General features: G+C 36.2%; 1 protein-coding gene across 5 annotated transcripts in view; it reads right to left on the bottom strand.

Moving 5' to 3' along the window:
* The window catches only part of Erc2 (ELKS/RAB6-interacting/CAST family member 2), a 1,093,013-nt gene that overhangs the window by 726,567 nt on the left and 351,667 nt on the right, over nt 1-14,779 (bottom strand). For all 5 annotated transcript variants that reach the window (XR_002821190.1, XM_004631628.2, XM_004631626.2 and 2 more), the window contains one exon: nt 11,974-12,048. Coding sequence is in view for 4 of the 5 variants with exons in the window: in XM_004631628.2 (XP_004631685.1) it covers nt 11,974-12,048 (75 nt within the window). In the remaining variant the exon portion in view is untranslated. The remainder of the gene's footprint in view (nt 1-11,973; nt 12,049-14,779) is intronic.

Genomic DNA, 14,779 nt, shown 5'->3' with positions numbered 1-14,779 from the left:
CAACTCTTGTTGCATAGGTCCTGCTTTACCTTGGTCTTAACCATCCAGAAAAAAAGTATAAAAATGAAATATAAGAAATAAAGCCATGCTGTTATGTTGAGCTGTGGGGGACTCAGGTCAACAATTTCTGACATTGCCAGTTAAGCAGAAGACCCAATACTATTATGGGCTACTGAACTGTTTCAAAATATTTTTCTGAGTTTACACACCTATAATATTGAAATAATGGAACTTAACAAAAAAAGGGCATACAGAAAAAAAAATGAACAACACTTTTGTATCTGTATACTCAAAATAGTTAGGATAGATATACAGCTCCATTCTCTTGATTCAATGAATAGAGGGGTTTGTTATAATAATGTTTGAGATAGGATATCATGTCTGCATTTTGTACAATGAATAACCACTAAGACAACAATATGCTATGTATTAATTATTGAAAATGTGCCAGTAATCAGTTTTGAAACTGTCTCATTGCTATTTGTTTCTTAATGAAATCATTAAAATAAATAAGTAAATAAAATATCAAAAAAAATCAGATAATACACAGCCTTTTGTAATTGGACTTTTTTCACTTACAGTAGTGTCTTCAATGCCCATCCATGTTATAGCATATATTAATATTTCATTACCTTTAATTGCCAAATAATATTTTATTATATGTATAAACCATATTTAGGGTTTTCTTTTATAATTTTTTTTAGTTTTTTAGCTATTATAAGCAACAGTGAAATGATCATTTGTGAGTAGGTTTTTATATTGATCTGTTTTCAGTTCTGTTGAACATATCTGGGAGTGAGACTTCTGGGTCCTATGGTAACCTATATCTAAATCTTGCAAAATTGATAACCAGTTCTCCTAATGAGATCTTACCAGTTTACACTTCTCATTATACACACACATATAGGATTCCAATTTTTTCAAATATTCCCCAGCACTCATTATTGTTTGATTTTTGTTTTCTTTCTTAGCCATCCTAGAGGAGAACATGCTATATTTAATTATCATTTTCATTTGTACCTCCATGATAACAAATCATGCTAAGCATCTCCTTATGTCTTTATTGGTCATTTGTGCATCTTTTTTGAAGAAACATCTACTCAAATCCTTGCCCCAATTTTTAATTGATTGTCTTTTTATTGTTCAGTCAATCCTCTTTTTTTATTTTTTAGGACAGGATCTCTCTATGAGTTCAGACCAGCCTTAATCTTACTATGTAGTCTCTGGCTGACCTTGAATTAACTGTGATTGTCCTGACTCAGCAAGCATGAGCATCCAACACCTGGCTGTTCCTTAGTTTCATTTGAAGCTAATGCATGTAAGAGACTATCTAGAGCACTGTTGTGGTTTGTGTCTAGTTGTCCCCCCGCCTCACAAAGCCTCATACAGTCATGGGGCAGCTTCTAGAGTTTGTGATTAATTCATGATCCAATGCTAGGATTATGGGTATGAGTGTTACACCCATCCTGGGGCAGATACTCTGCATATAAATGTAAGGAGGGAAAAAGACTTGCTCCCTGCCACAGCTATTGCTCCTCCCTTTGCTCTTTGCTGTCTTCCACTGCCATGCCAGGCTGCCCTCTACAATGTGCCACTGTGCCTTGGAGCCAGCTGAGTATGGACTAAAACTTCCACTAATTGTGAGCTAAATAAACCTTTCCTTTTTTTTATTTTGGGTGCTGGGTATTTTGTCTCAGCAAAGACGAAAAAGTAACTAGGATAATCACAGATTTTCAGCAGGATGAGTTACAACAAAGCGAACATAGGGCCAGCAAGATAGCTCAGTGGTCTAAAGTGTTTGATTAGACAAGCCTTAGGCAGGCACAGGGGACTGCAGTTCGATCCTCAGGACCACACTCATGGGGGATGAGCCAGACAGAAAAAAAAAGTGAACATAGCTGGTTATGTCCCATCCAGATTATGAAACAGAATATATATATCCTGTCCCCCAGATGGGTTTTCCTGGCCTTCCTACATTCCACAACCTTCCTTCTCCCCAAATTAGCCACTAGTAGACTTCTAACACCACAGATTAGTTTTTCACTATTTAGGGAATACACATTTTTAAAAAATCATAGATGTTCCTTAGTTATCTGGCTTCCTTAGTGATTTTCAGAGTGATATTTAATCACGTTGTTAAATATCAGTGTGGTCCTTCTCATTGCCATATAGCATTTTATTGCCTGAATCTTCCACTACCTATTTATCCACTTAACTATTAATAGCCATTTTGTTTGTTTCAAGTTTTTGGTTATTCTACATTTAGTTAGTGATGTTGTATATTTCCAGTTAACTCAGATCTTGTGTACTAATTGCTAAAAATCTGCCCCTTGATATTCTGGGTTTATTAATAGCATGATAAGTGAGGTTGTATTCTAAACTTCATTTTATAATTAAAATTTATAACAAATGCTTACAAACAAGGTTAGTATTTTTAAACAACGATCAAGCACTTGGCTAAATTCTACAAGTTTATATCTGTAATCTATGTCTATCTATGGATTCATTATGGTTTTCTACATATACAGTCATGATGTCTGTGAATAAATATGGCTTTATTACTTACTTTCTAAATCTTATTCCTATGCTAGTCAGAGCATTGCTGAGTAGAAATGATGGTAACAGGCATTATTGACTTGGGCCTGACATCGCAGGTAAAGCTTTTCATAGTCTACCACCATGTCTGTAGGCCTACATTCTCATGACAAGCCCCTGAAATAAGTCAACTTGAAGGAGAAAAGGTGATCTCGGGCATATGATTTTAGAGGTTTCAGCCCACAGTTAACTGTCTCCACTGTTTTTTGCCCTGTGGCAAGGCAGAAATCCTATGGTGAAAGAGTGTGGGAGTCATGAGGTACAGGCGGAGGCACTAGGAAAAGATACAATATTCAAAGTCATGTCCCCATAACACAGTGACTTCAATGAAGGCTCACTTCCTAAGTTCCTGTTAGGTCTCAACAATATCATAAAATTATTATTTTATATTGATCCAATCACTTTCTGAAAGCCCCACATCTGAGTACGCTAGACTTTGGGGGACATTTTAAATCTACAACAACTATTATATATATTCATCATAGCTTTCTTCTAGCTATCCCTTATTAGATTATTTTTAAAATTCTCCTTTTTAAACTGAATTTCTTAAAGGCTTTTTTGGTATAGATAGCTGTTGCATTTATCAGATGTACTTTTTATGTATCTATTTAAGTTATATCACCTTTATTCTGTCACTATAGTGTATGATGTTGATTGATATCTAATTACCAGTCCAACTTCACATTCCTAAAATAAACAATTCAGTCATGTCATTCCTTTTTCATTAAATTCAGTTCACTAAGATATTTTGCATCAATGTTTATCCAAGCAATTACTTTCAATTTTCTCTTATGTCTACATTTAAAAGATTATTCTTAATATATAAGATAAATATATTAAAAGATTATATTTAAAAGATTCTCTTATGTGTAGATTTAAAAGCAAGTTTGTCCTGGTCCCAGGAAATAAGAAGTACCTATTCTTTTTCTATTCCAGAAGAATTTCTGTGTGAGCAATTTAATCTCTTCCTCAAACATTTGGTACAATTGACTAAGAAAACCATCTATAACTGCAGATGTATTTGTGTAGTTTTGTTGTTGTTGTTGTTGTTGCTGCTACTGTTTTAATTTTTATTTGGTTTTGTTTGGCAATAATCTTTTAAAGAATGGAATCAGGGCTGGCCAGATAGCTCATCAGACTAAACTGCCTGCTTAGGAAGGCCCAGAGAATGGGTTTTAATCCCCAGCGTGCTGTGCCAGCCCCACCCCCCGGGGCACAATGAAGCAGTGAATGAGACTGGGAGTGGTAGCCTGTGCCTGTAAGCCCAATGCTTGGGAAGCTGAAAACAGGAAAGTCACTACAAGTGTGATCTGTGTAGGGAAACCCTATAGACCCTGTATTACACACATACATACATACATACATACATACATCAAAAAATAGAGACCAAAATCATTTTCTTTAGTGTATTAGGATTATACAGATATTCTGCTCCATGCAGTTTTAACAAGTTCTAATTTTTAAATAAGTTAGCTACTTACCTAAAATTTCAGTTTGTTATGGTAAAATTACTAATAAAATCCTCTTCTTTTGATACTATTATAATTTATAGTGATGCCTCCTTCCCATTCCTAATATTGGTTATTTGTATGTGTAAATTTTTCTTGAGTTAACAAGTATCTGTCATTCTTTAAATCTTTTCAAAGAGTCAGCATTTGGCTTTGGTGTTCCTACCTACTCTAGCTTCGCTTTGTATTCCATTAATTTCACTAATTATCTTCATTATTTCTTTCCTTCTAAGTTTTTCATGGCTTAATTTCTTCTATTGCTTTTAGTCTTAACTATTTCTTTCAAGCAAACTGAATGATGTGCTCTTCCTTAGACAACCCTTGTACTTGCTAGTCTCCTTGGCTTTGCTCTGATAATTCTTGTTTATAAGCCATATTTCCCTTTATTAAAATGAGGCCAATTCTTCAAAGCCTTCCTCAAAGGCTACTTCCTCCAAGAAGCAGTCACTGCCTTCTCTTATTTAATATCTCTTATGTTCCCTCAGATAATTTTGCTGCTCATATGTCATTTTTATAAGCTGGGTTACATACTTCCTCCCATTAGTATTCTAAGACTGAAAGCTCAGTTTTCTGAAAGGCCTTCCATGCTTCTTTGAATAAAATACCCATTCAGTAAATAGTAGTGTCCATGAGCCCACTTCGGGAGTTATCCTCCCACAAACTAACCCAGTTAAATAGCAAGGACTGTCTACTGGCAAGTTAGTCAAATGTTTAGAATCAAAACTATCATAAGAAAAAAATAAATAGGCTGCTTCCACAAAGCTGTCAGCCTCAGGTTGCTGTAGTTTGATCCCCACAACACTCCAGCCAGCCAAACCACCCCTGAGGGCATTTGGAGCAAAAAAAAAAAAATAAAGAAAGAAAATAAATAAATAAATAAACATCGTGAGAATAATTCTCGATGATAAAGGAAATAAATCTAATTTTTGGTAAAGCTTACTTTTTTATAAATGGCAGCCATACCATTTTCTTTTTCTCCATCATTTAAAACCCACCCCACCTCCCTTGTTTAAGGAAAGCAGTCAAATCCACCACTACCATGAAGACCACCACCTTGTAAGGAAAAGCGAAATCCTCAACCTCCCCCCACCGCCATCTAAGGAAAACAGTCAACTGGAACAAGGTTTTCTTGCCAAGTTAAAAGATGAGAAGATGAAATTGACTAAAGGGAAACAGCTAAAGGATAATTATGATATTATGCCTCCATAATGCACATTAAAAATATAGGGTTTTGCAAGTTTGAACAAATTGCCATCCTGTTAAAGAAGTCTTCAGAGTAAAACTTAAAAAGCAGAGGAGTTGCAGGCAACTTGCTGGCTGTTGGTACATATCCGGAGGCCCAATAACACATACATGTAAAATGGATCACCCTTGATTAAACAACAGTGTACAGCTCTATCCCTTTCCAAAAATATCACATAGGCATCTCTAACTGTCTGAGCTGTCTTTACTGTTCAATAATACAAACCTCAGTGAACAGTTTCTCCAGTCATTGTTGACAGAAAAACCAGGTGACCATGTGGGCCATCTGTAGTAAAATCAAACAGGAGTGGAGAGCACACGGGCTTTAACAAGAAGCTTATGTTCCCTTCAAGGCTGCCAACCAAGAAGCTCTCAGTCCTCAAGTAACCTACCTATTTTCTCTAAACCACAGCTTCCCCACCTGTGAAATGGGTATGGTTAGCCCTATTCAAAGATCTGTTGCAGGGACCAAGCAGATAGCTCAGTGGCTTACGTGCCTGCCTGGCAAGCATAAGGACCCTGAGTTCAATCCCTGGTACAAAAAAAAAAAAAAAAAAAAAAAAAAAATCTGTTGCAAGATCCTGGCTTTCATATATAGTCATGTTCTTACAGTTAGGGTGTCACTGGTGCTACAGGTGCGTTTTGCTATTACTGTCATACTACTATTGCTCAGTATCCACAGAAAAAAGAAGGACAATTTCTTTTTGTTTGTTTTTGTGTTGCTAGAGATCAAACCCAGGGCCCTGCATATGACAGGCAAGTGCTCTACCACAGAGCAACAAAGTATGAAAAATACAATGAATGTTTAAATTTTTTTTAAAGAAAAAAGGGGCCAGGGAGATGGCTCAGTAGAATAAGTGCTTGCCTGGCAAGTGCAAGGGTCTGAGTTCAATTCCCGGTTCTGCCAAAAAAAAAAGAAAAGAAAAGAAAGTGGCAAGTGGCAAGAATGATGAGATAAGTGTGTTCAGAGTGAGGGGAAGTATTCTGAGGGAGATTAATGCAATATGCATTTTACTGTAATTTTTTAAAATTTAAACACACACTTTTTTTTTTATCAAATCCTGACCATACACAGATGACCAGATTCTTAAGGGCTAAAAGTCATCATTATAGCTTGACCAGAAAAAGTGGGTTTGACAGAAATTTCCTATGAATGCAGCATCCTGTGAGAAGAAATAATTTTAACTAAGACTCAAGACAGAGCCAAGGATGAATGAAATAAAGCTAAGTAGGGCATACAGCCAAAAGAAATATGGCAACCACTGTACAGTGTCTCTGATTCAGACACAGCACTCTGGTAAGTTCATGAGAGTCACCACATTGTGCTTCACAGGCTAGGTTTGACACGAACTCACTTTCATGTTTCCTAGCTGAGTGACCTTGGGAAAAATGCCAAGCAGTAGCTCTGGTGTTTGCTATGTTGTAGTACATTCCTTCCACACTTTGCAAATCTGAATGGGCTTCATTTCACCAAACACCAAGATGTTTCTTAATAGAAACTTTACCCCATGGAGGTCATCACCTCTGCCCCAAATAGTCACCTGCCTTGGCACAAAGGGAAACTGTAGTCTTTAGTTTTAATCACAAAAGGGGCTGGGAAGATGGCTCAGTGGAATAAGCGCTTCCCTGGCAAGCGCAAAGGCCTGAGTTCAATCCCCGGTTCCGAAAAAAACAAAAAATTGACATAGTTTTAATCACAAAAATCAACCTTCACAATCATGCTGCACTTGAATGCAAAGTCAAATTATTTTATAAAGTTCACAAGTATGTCGCAGAAACTAAGTCAAACTGAACCTTGTGTTATTAGTAAGTTCTAACTTTAAAAAAAAAAAAGCCTAGTAGAGACGAAACACTCATAGCACACAAATCCTGAGCTGGTCATGTTATTGGAAAGCTAAACACCCATAGTCTTCATCTCAGTTACCAGTTAAAATACTGCCTCTTAGTGTCATTATGTGCCTAGCCTTTTTTTTTTTTTTTATGTATTTAGTACAGGGTCTCATTACAGAGATCAGACTCCTAGTGATCCTCCTGTTTTCTGCCTCCCAAGCACTGGAATTACAGTCATACACCACAATGCTCAGTCTCAGTCACTGTCCCATCGTGCCCCAGGGGCGGGGCCCAGCATGACACAATGGAGACTGAACTCATTCCCTGTGTCTGTCTAAGCAAGCACTTTAATCAGCTGAGCTATCTGGCCAGCCCTCTGTGCCTGGCTTCTTAATCCATTTAGATTAACAAATTCATCAGATCACATGTATTTTCTGCAAGTTTTCTTAAAATTTATATATCCCTCACATATGTTCCATTTGATAATTCTGCGATGATACCAAAAAGTTGGTTTTCTTAATGAATAAGTATTACTTAAAGGATTTGACAAATGACAAAGAAGGAACTCTATGCATTTTCTTTTCGATCTGGGTTGTGAAGTATGAAGTTTAAGCTCCATCTCAGTAATTATCCTGATTCTAGAATTGGTTGGTTTTTGTTTTGCTTTTTTACATAAAAAAAAAAAGAAAAACATTTGGTCTGCTCTTTGCTCTGTGATTTTTTTGGAGTGGTTATAGGCACTTGGCTCAGAAAGGTGGAAAAAAGCTATTTGCAAATAGAGCTCACAAGAAGAAAACCAAGATTATGAAACATAAAGAAAATTGGGTAACATCTTTGTGAGCCCCTGGATCGAGTTATGCCTGAAGCAGTATTCTGCTTTTTTCCATGAAAGCAAATTTCCTTTTGATTGTATTTATTTTGGATTAGATTTTCATTCACTTAGAAGCTCTGAGAAAAAGTTTTGAGATTATCTGACAAATACTGCCATTGCTGTAAATCTTTTTTCTTTTAAAATAAGTCTTTATGAATGAAACCAAGAAAGGGAAAGTACTAGACATCATGTCACGGTGAGTATGTAACAAAGTAAGTTAAAAACACATTATTTTAAAGGAATTAGATTAAAGAAAGAAAACTGAAAAGCACAAACCTGTTAACTGCCATTCTGATTGACAGTTCTCTATAAGAACAGAAAAGAGGAACTTAGTAAAGAATCTTTAGAGATAAAGAGAGGAAAGGGAGAAATACCCCATGTACAAGAAACTAATTTTTCCAAGAAATGCACACAGTGTTCCACATGCAAACTTGGAACATACCTGCCAGACCAAATCAGGACCAAAATTAAAAGCTGGAGCTTCCTGGAAGAAGATAAATTGTAAATAACTTTATCCACTGTGCTTCCTTTTCCTTGCTTTCAGATGATTTCAGACCCCTGGCTCCAACTGCCTGGCACCTGTGTTCTGCAAGAGCACTGCCCCCACTTTAAAGTGGCCTCTCCAATACTCACCCTGCAGTGACACACTATTGCAACTCTCAAAGTTCAAAGGGGCACATAGAAATCTATAGATCTACTAGGCTGCAGTTCTACCCAGTGCTTGAAGTTAGGTAAGATTCCACAGATTTCACAACAAACACCTTTCTTTAATTGATGCAAAATGTGTCTAAAGTGTGATCCAAAAATGTGATGAATGTTTAATTTTTAAAAATTATGATGATAAAAGACACCATTACATCAACTAATCCCCCTCAACATAGCCTCTCCTACTTCAAGGACACATTCAATCATTCTTGACACTTTCTGAAGCAGTTCTAGAAGCTGTCTTACTTTAGTACTAAAGTAAAATCAAATCATTTGTCTTTCATGGTCATTTTGACTTTGGGGAAGAGCCAGAAATTGTGTGGTGCCATACTAATGAATAAGGTTAGTGAGGCTATACCTCAGTGGCATTACAGACATCCCTTACGTTAGATGGCACACAGAAAGAACATTCACTATATTTTTTTTATCCTATCTCATAAAGGCACCCACCAAAGAGTACTTCCAGACTGCTTCAACAAGTCCCAAGAACATGGTTTCTCTTACATGAAAAAGCAAAATCATAAATAAACAGCAAAAGAAAAGATAGATAATAAGAGGTAAGGGGACAGATCTTTCTTAAATAGGAAGGTGATTAAGAACTACAGGCGGGGGGAAGAAGAGGTAAGGAGAAGAAAAAAAAAGAATCAAGATATATATAAGAACAAGACGTATTTCAAACCAAGGGAGAGTATTTTGAAGGGGATTAATGGTAATGTGCCTTTCACTATTTTATTTATTATTTCATTTAATTTTTATTTATTTAGTTACTTTTTTGGTGGAACCAGGGATTGAACTCAAGCCCCTGTGCTTGCCAGGCAAGTGCTTATTCTACTGAGCCATCTTCCCAGCCTCTACTATTCTTTTTTAATGTAAACATTCCCCATAGGGTTTGACCAAACCTCCCATGTAGGGATATTTGGGGTTCAGAAGCTCACCTCCAATTTCTCTCAGAAACAAGAGACAAGTTTTAACTTGTGTTCCCTAATCTTTGTCATGTGCCTGAAACTATGGGGTCAGTTTACTCTAAAAAAGCTCTTTTAAAGATTTTTCCAGGGCAGTAGGTGCCACTTTCCCAAAGCTAAGACACAACAGGGTCCCACACTCCACTCTCTGGATTCAAAGATCACTGCTATTTGGTAGTCAACTCTTGTCTTGTATAATGTGGGTCTCCAACATTCTCTCCAATTTCCAATGCACAAAATTGGATGAGATCACAGCCTCTGTCATGAGTTATACACATGGCCAAGGCGATGACCCTCTACCAGCTGCCTCCATAACTCAATTTAGGTGTGTTCAGTATACACGTTAATGGAACCCAGATTTCTTTACAGACAAAACATAAGGCAGTGCTTTTGTAAATTAACAGGCATACAAAAAGAAAAACTCAGGCTGTTTCCTGACAAAATACATTGATTTTCATGTGTTCTAAAAATGTGTTCCTAAGCCTGCAAAACAGCATCCATAACAGCCATAATAGAAAAGCTTCAAGCTTAACTTAATGATAACATGTATATGTGAATTTGCCCTAATAATATTTTTATGCCTTCCTATAAAGACAGCCTAAATGAGTGTTTTTATTTCCTAATGATTTTATTTTATAATAGGACATTAAAATGCAAAAAGGTAAACTAGAATTCAAAATGATATCTACTTTAAAAAGTCACCATTAATAGCAATGTCTTTGTAGCATATTTACCAAGAAAATACCACATTACGAGAGTTGTTCATGTTCTCCAAAGATTTATAAAACTTATTTTTCCTTTATTTTAAAAAATGATAAATTGGAAATTGATTGAATATATCTCCTCACTTACTTCTTGTTTTAAGGACTGGAGAGGAAGATGGGAGGAGAATTGAGCCATTATACGCAAAATAAAAATCAAGTCCTTTATACTTTATATTTTCTTTTTACTTCTTTTAAGCTTTAACCATGTTTCTGGTTTGGTCACAGTGAGAAGTAAGAGTAAAATCTCAGTTATAAACCACTGCCTCTCCCAAAAAAACAATACTTTTTTTCCAAAACAAAGTTATATAAATTCAAAACAATTGATGTGCCACAATTAACAATTCTTTTTAATCCTATTAGTATATGGTTCCTTATATTTTCAAATCAATTTACTGCAAACACATCATGAGAGCCTATGATTTACGTAACCCCACTTGGGGGACATATGTTTTAAAGCCAATGTTATCTGCGCACACACAAAAACACTGCTTGGATAAAGACATTGCCATTGATGAGGGAAAAAATCCCAAGTCAGAACTGTACATGCCAAGAATTCAACAGTTAATATTAGTTTCTGTTTCCCTAGGACTCAGGGATTTGTTGGCAGACAGCTCAAAATCATGCACTACAAGAAAGACAGAAAAATCATGATCCTATCATCAAGCTTGAGAATTCTCTTGTAAGCTGATGGTGTCCAGGAAACTCCCTGAGTGTTAAGCTCAAGTATGGAATTTTCAGACCATGAACATCTTTATGAAACATTTTTCTTCACAGAACAGTTTAAAATGAGAACTTTTTTATTCTTAAACTATTTTGCTATTTTCTTCCAGCTAGCAAAAACTGGAAGTAAATAACTTGAAATTGCTAAATGTTGGCAAAGCCGTACTTTTCATTTAGATCTGCTTCTTAATTACAAATCATGGCTTGCCCATCATCATTTGCTTCATTATTTTTAGCATGCTCTAAGTCCACTCAGAATGATCATTATATTCTTTTCAATAAATGATTAGTTCCAGACTTGTTTAGAAGAAAACACTGGCATCATTAAAAAGTAAATTTTGCTGATAGTATGATTTCAATTATTCCATACCTCCAACGCACGTAAGCTAACTTCTCTTAAAAAAAACCTTATATCTCAAAAGTGGCTTTTAATTGTAATGTGCATGGAGAGGGTGGTTACTGTAGCATTAGAAATTTATTTTTAGAGCACATACAGAGACTCCTTTAGGGTTAATGGCATTGGACATATTCTGGAAATGAACCCAGCTTCTTTCAGCAAGGGACACTTGAGCCCTTTATTCATTCACCTAGAAAAGGGACCCTAATTAAAAAGCCAGTAAATTAAGTGCACCCAGGAAGGCAGAAAGATCCAGAAGCAAGGCACCCACCAAGTGCCTATAAAACATACAGGACTAATTTCACATATTTGTTAGGTATCATGAAGTTAGAACAAACTCTGAAGACAGCAGTTTTTGACAAATGTGCTCAGTGCTTACCTTCATTTCGATGACAGTCTGGAGAGCCTTCGTCTTGGCTGGCTCCGGCTGAAGTTGGCTTCTTCGGTGCAATTCCTGGGGAGGAACACGATAGAAATAAGCCTGACGGTTCATCCTTCCGCTACACCATGACCTTTACACCGCTATCAAACAGCCCACTGGGTCCAGGTTCCCCGTGCACAGACATAAACAAGCCACAGGTGCTGCTTCCCCCACACTCTTTAGCATCCCTCCTGCCTGCAGCCCGCGTTCCGGTGAAACGCTCCTGGCACATGCGCTATTTCTGAAACTTCCATCAATAATTAATGCCAACTGTGACAAAGCCAGCAAGTAATCATAGTCCAAATACTGTTCAACACTGGGGCTGATGCCCAGCCATCGAATCATAATTTAGTAAATTACATTACTCTGTGCTCCCAACACAAACACAGCAAGGGAATGGAAGAAAGAAAATGACTAACGTGGTTGCAAATCTGCTGCATACATGGCATTTTGCTACTGAGGTAGATTTAAAATGAGCAATTTAAAACCATTGCAGTGCAGTTGTGACATTTTTTCTGCAGTGATCTGATTAAATCCTCTGAATTCCTTGCTTCCAAATCCAAGTTTCCATCCTTGTTCAAAAATCACAACTGTAGCTGATATGTTTATATATCATGATGTCAAGAAATTAAAATGGCATTAATATCAACAGTTACAAGAAAGATAAAAATGGTTAAAGTCAGATGTGAATCCAGCAACTCATAGAATAAGGAATATTTCTTTAAATAAAGAATGAACAACATAATTACAGTTTTAAGTTTAAAGGCTCATTTGTTGCATGCCTTTCCTCAAAAGAACAGTTCTGTCTAGATTTTGAAATGTTGTCCAGGCAGATGGGACAAAGATAAGATTTGTTCAGGTCAGGCATTCATTTTCCTAACTGTCAACATAGTTATTAGAGTGGAAAACAGCAGGAATAAACAATGGGTGGGTCCAGACTATTGGTACAGGTCACTTATGGAGAAATTTCATTAAGACTTACTTCTGCTTTCTGAGAAATCAACTGAGTAATCAATATTAAATAGCTCTAGACTTCTGAACTACTGGACCATAAACATTTGTATTTTTTTTAAAAAGCCTTGGCAGCAGGAAGGACCAATATAATTTCTAGCTTTTCCAAATAAGGGCACTTAAACTTAAGTACCTTTACCACTATCTCTGCCATTTCATAAAGACAGGGTACATTAATGTAAATATTGTCCAAAGAACCAAATACTATAAAAATAACAGTCTACCGAGGATAAGAAACGTAAGCAAGTAATCTTTCTTTTTACTATCTTTTCCTTTTTTTTCCTGTCATTACTTCATGCTAGTAATACAGAATAGTGAGGTTCATTTTGGGAAAATGGTACATATATATCTCTTGATCATTTCCAATCTCATTCCCTCCTCTTCCTTTCCTGCCCCTTCCCCTTATTCTCTTCCTCAGTCTCCCCTCTTCAAAAATCTCCCACTTTCTTTTCATCTCTCTTTCCCTTCCTCCCTTCCCTTTTTCCTTTCTTCTCTTTTTTGTTACCTTCCTGCCTTCCTTCTGTTCCTCATATAAAAGAAAGTATTTAACTTTCTGAATCTTATTTTTTTATTTATTTATTTGGTTTCTCATATCAAGGAAAACATGTACCTTTTATCTGGGTCTGATGTATTTTGCTTAAGATGACAGTCTCTCATTCAATTTCCTGAAAGTGACATAACTGCATTCTATTAAATTTTATTTTATGCCAGTCACCTAAAGATCTTAACCATGGATCACTGTGCACATGTTCAGGGACCAACACTGGGCAATCACTGCTACAGCTCTAATTTCAGGAGTCAGAGATACATATACTTTCCTCAAAATCACTAGTGACACAAATCAGGGATCCAATGTAAATCTATTTCTCACCCTAGAATTCAAGAGCTGGGCTTTCTAATTATTGAAAATGCTCTCATGTCAGTTAGGACATACACATCCCTAGAAGAAATACAACAAGTACTATTGAACCTAAACCAAGATCACTATGTCCTTTTATAGCTCATAATTTCAAAAAGCTGGCAGTGTGGGCATTTTTAGGCTCCTTAGAGATAGCAGAGGTTTTCTGAAAAAACAACCTTATACGCAATTGTCCTTTATTATGCATCAACAATATCCCTGCCACTATTTCTTTCTTGTAAGTCTCAGAATTTCCAAAGAAACAAGATGACCTATGTTAAGTCCAGTGGGCTTCTGGTAAATATTTACAATAGAGGATGATGAGAAGCATCATTCCACCTAAGCAGCATCGTTTTTATACAATTGAAAAGTGCTGTGCTTTAGATACAGTGTGACTGTGTGCCTCAACATTGTGTTATTTGGAAGCTTGATCTCTAGTGCAGTAATGTGTGGGGTAGTGGAACTTTTTATTTATTTTTTTAATTAATTAATTTATTTATTTATTTATTTTTCCATAATTTTATTGCAAGACAAATAGCAATGAGACAGTTTCAAATCAAATTGGTAGGACAGTTTCAATAATTAACACATTACATACTGCCTTCCCTGTGGTTATTTGCTGTACAAGATGCAGACATGATATCCTATTTACAAACACTATTACAACAAATCCCTCTATTCATTAAGAGAATATAACTATATATCTATCCTAATCATTTTGAATACACAGATGCAAAATGGACATTCATCTGTATCCCCTTTTTTGTTTAGTTCTGTCATTTGAATATTATAGGTGTGTTAACTCAGCAAAATATTCTAAAAGAGTCCAGTAGTCCATAATAGTATTGGGTCTTC

This window comes from Octodon degus, unplaced genomic scaffold, assembly GCF_000260255.1.
Source record: "Octodon degus isolate 3935 unplaced genomic scaffold, OctDeg1.0 scaffold00043, whole genome shotgun sequence".
NCBI classification, from domain to species: domain Eukaryota; kingdom Metazoa; phylum Chordata; class Mammalia; order Rodentia; family Octodontidae; genus Octodon; species Octodon degus.
This window is presented reverse-complemented; position numbering and strand designations above follow the sequence as displayed.